This window comes from Cystoisospora suis, assembly GCF_002600585.1.
Source record: "Cystoisospora suis strain Wien I chromosome Unknown contig_3482, whole genome shotgun sequence".
Taxonomy (NCBI): Eukaryota; Apicomplexa; class Conoidasida; order Eucoccidiorida; family Sarcocystidae; genus Cystoisospora; species Cystoisospora suis.
Window position 1 is genome coordinate 15,710 of NW_027156277.1, and position 241 is coordinate 15,950.

A 241-nucleotide genomic window follows, 5' to 3' on the forward strand; every position below is an offset into this window, starting at 1 on the left:
GGAGGAGGAGCAGGAGGAGGAGGCCTTGCTTCTTCGTCTTCACGTGAAGAGTTATGTGAAGGAATGCAGAAAGTTTTGAAGTGTATTTATCTCACAAATGTCTCGTTCGAGGCATCTCTCCAAGATATCGAAGATTGGATCTCTTCGCTTCTTCATCTACGCCCCGCGCGTGTGTTCCCCTGTCCCTCTTATCGCCCTAATCCAAGCCACCATCATGTGCCTCCTCCTCCTCCTTCTTCTT

The 241-nt window shown here is 49.8% G+C and overlaps 1 protein-coding gene across 1 annotated transcript; it reads left to right on the plus strand.

The window, feature by feature from the left end:
* Positions 1 to 236, plus strand: CSUI_006783 (uncharacterized protein; the record flags this gene model as incomplete). The annotated part of the gene is made up of 1 exon (XM_068066935.1): positions 1 to 236. A coding segment is annotated over one exon (234 nt), but the record flags the coding sequence as incomplete, so codon positions are not given.
* Positions 237 to 241: the final 5 nt, after the last annotated feature.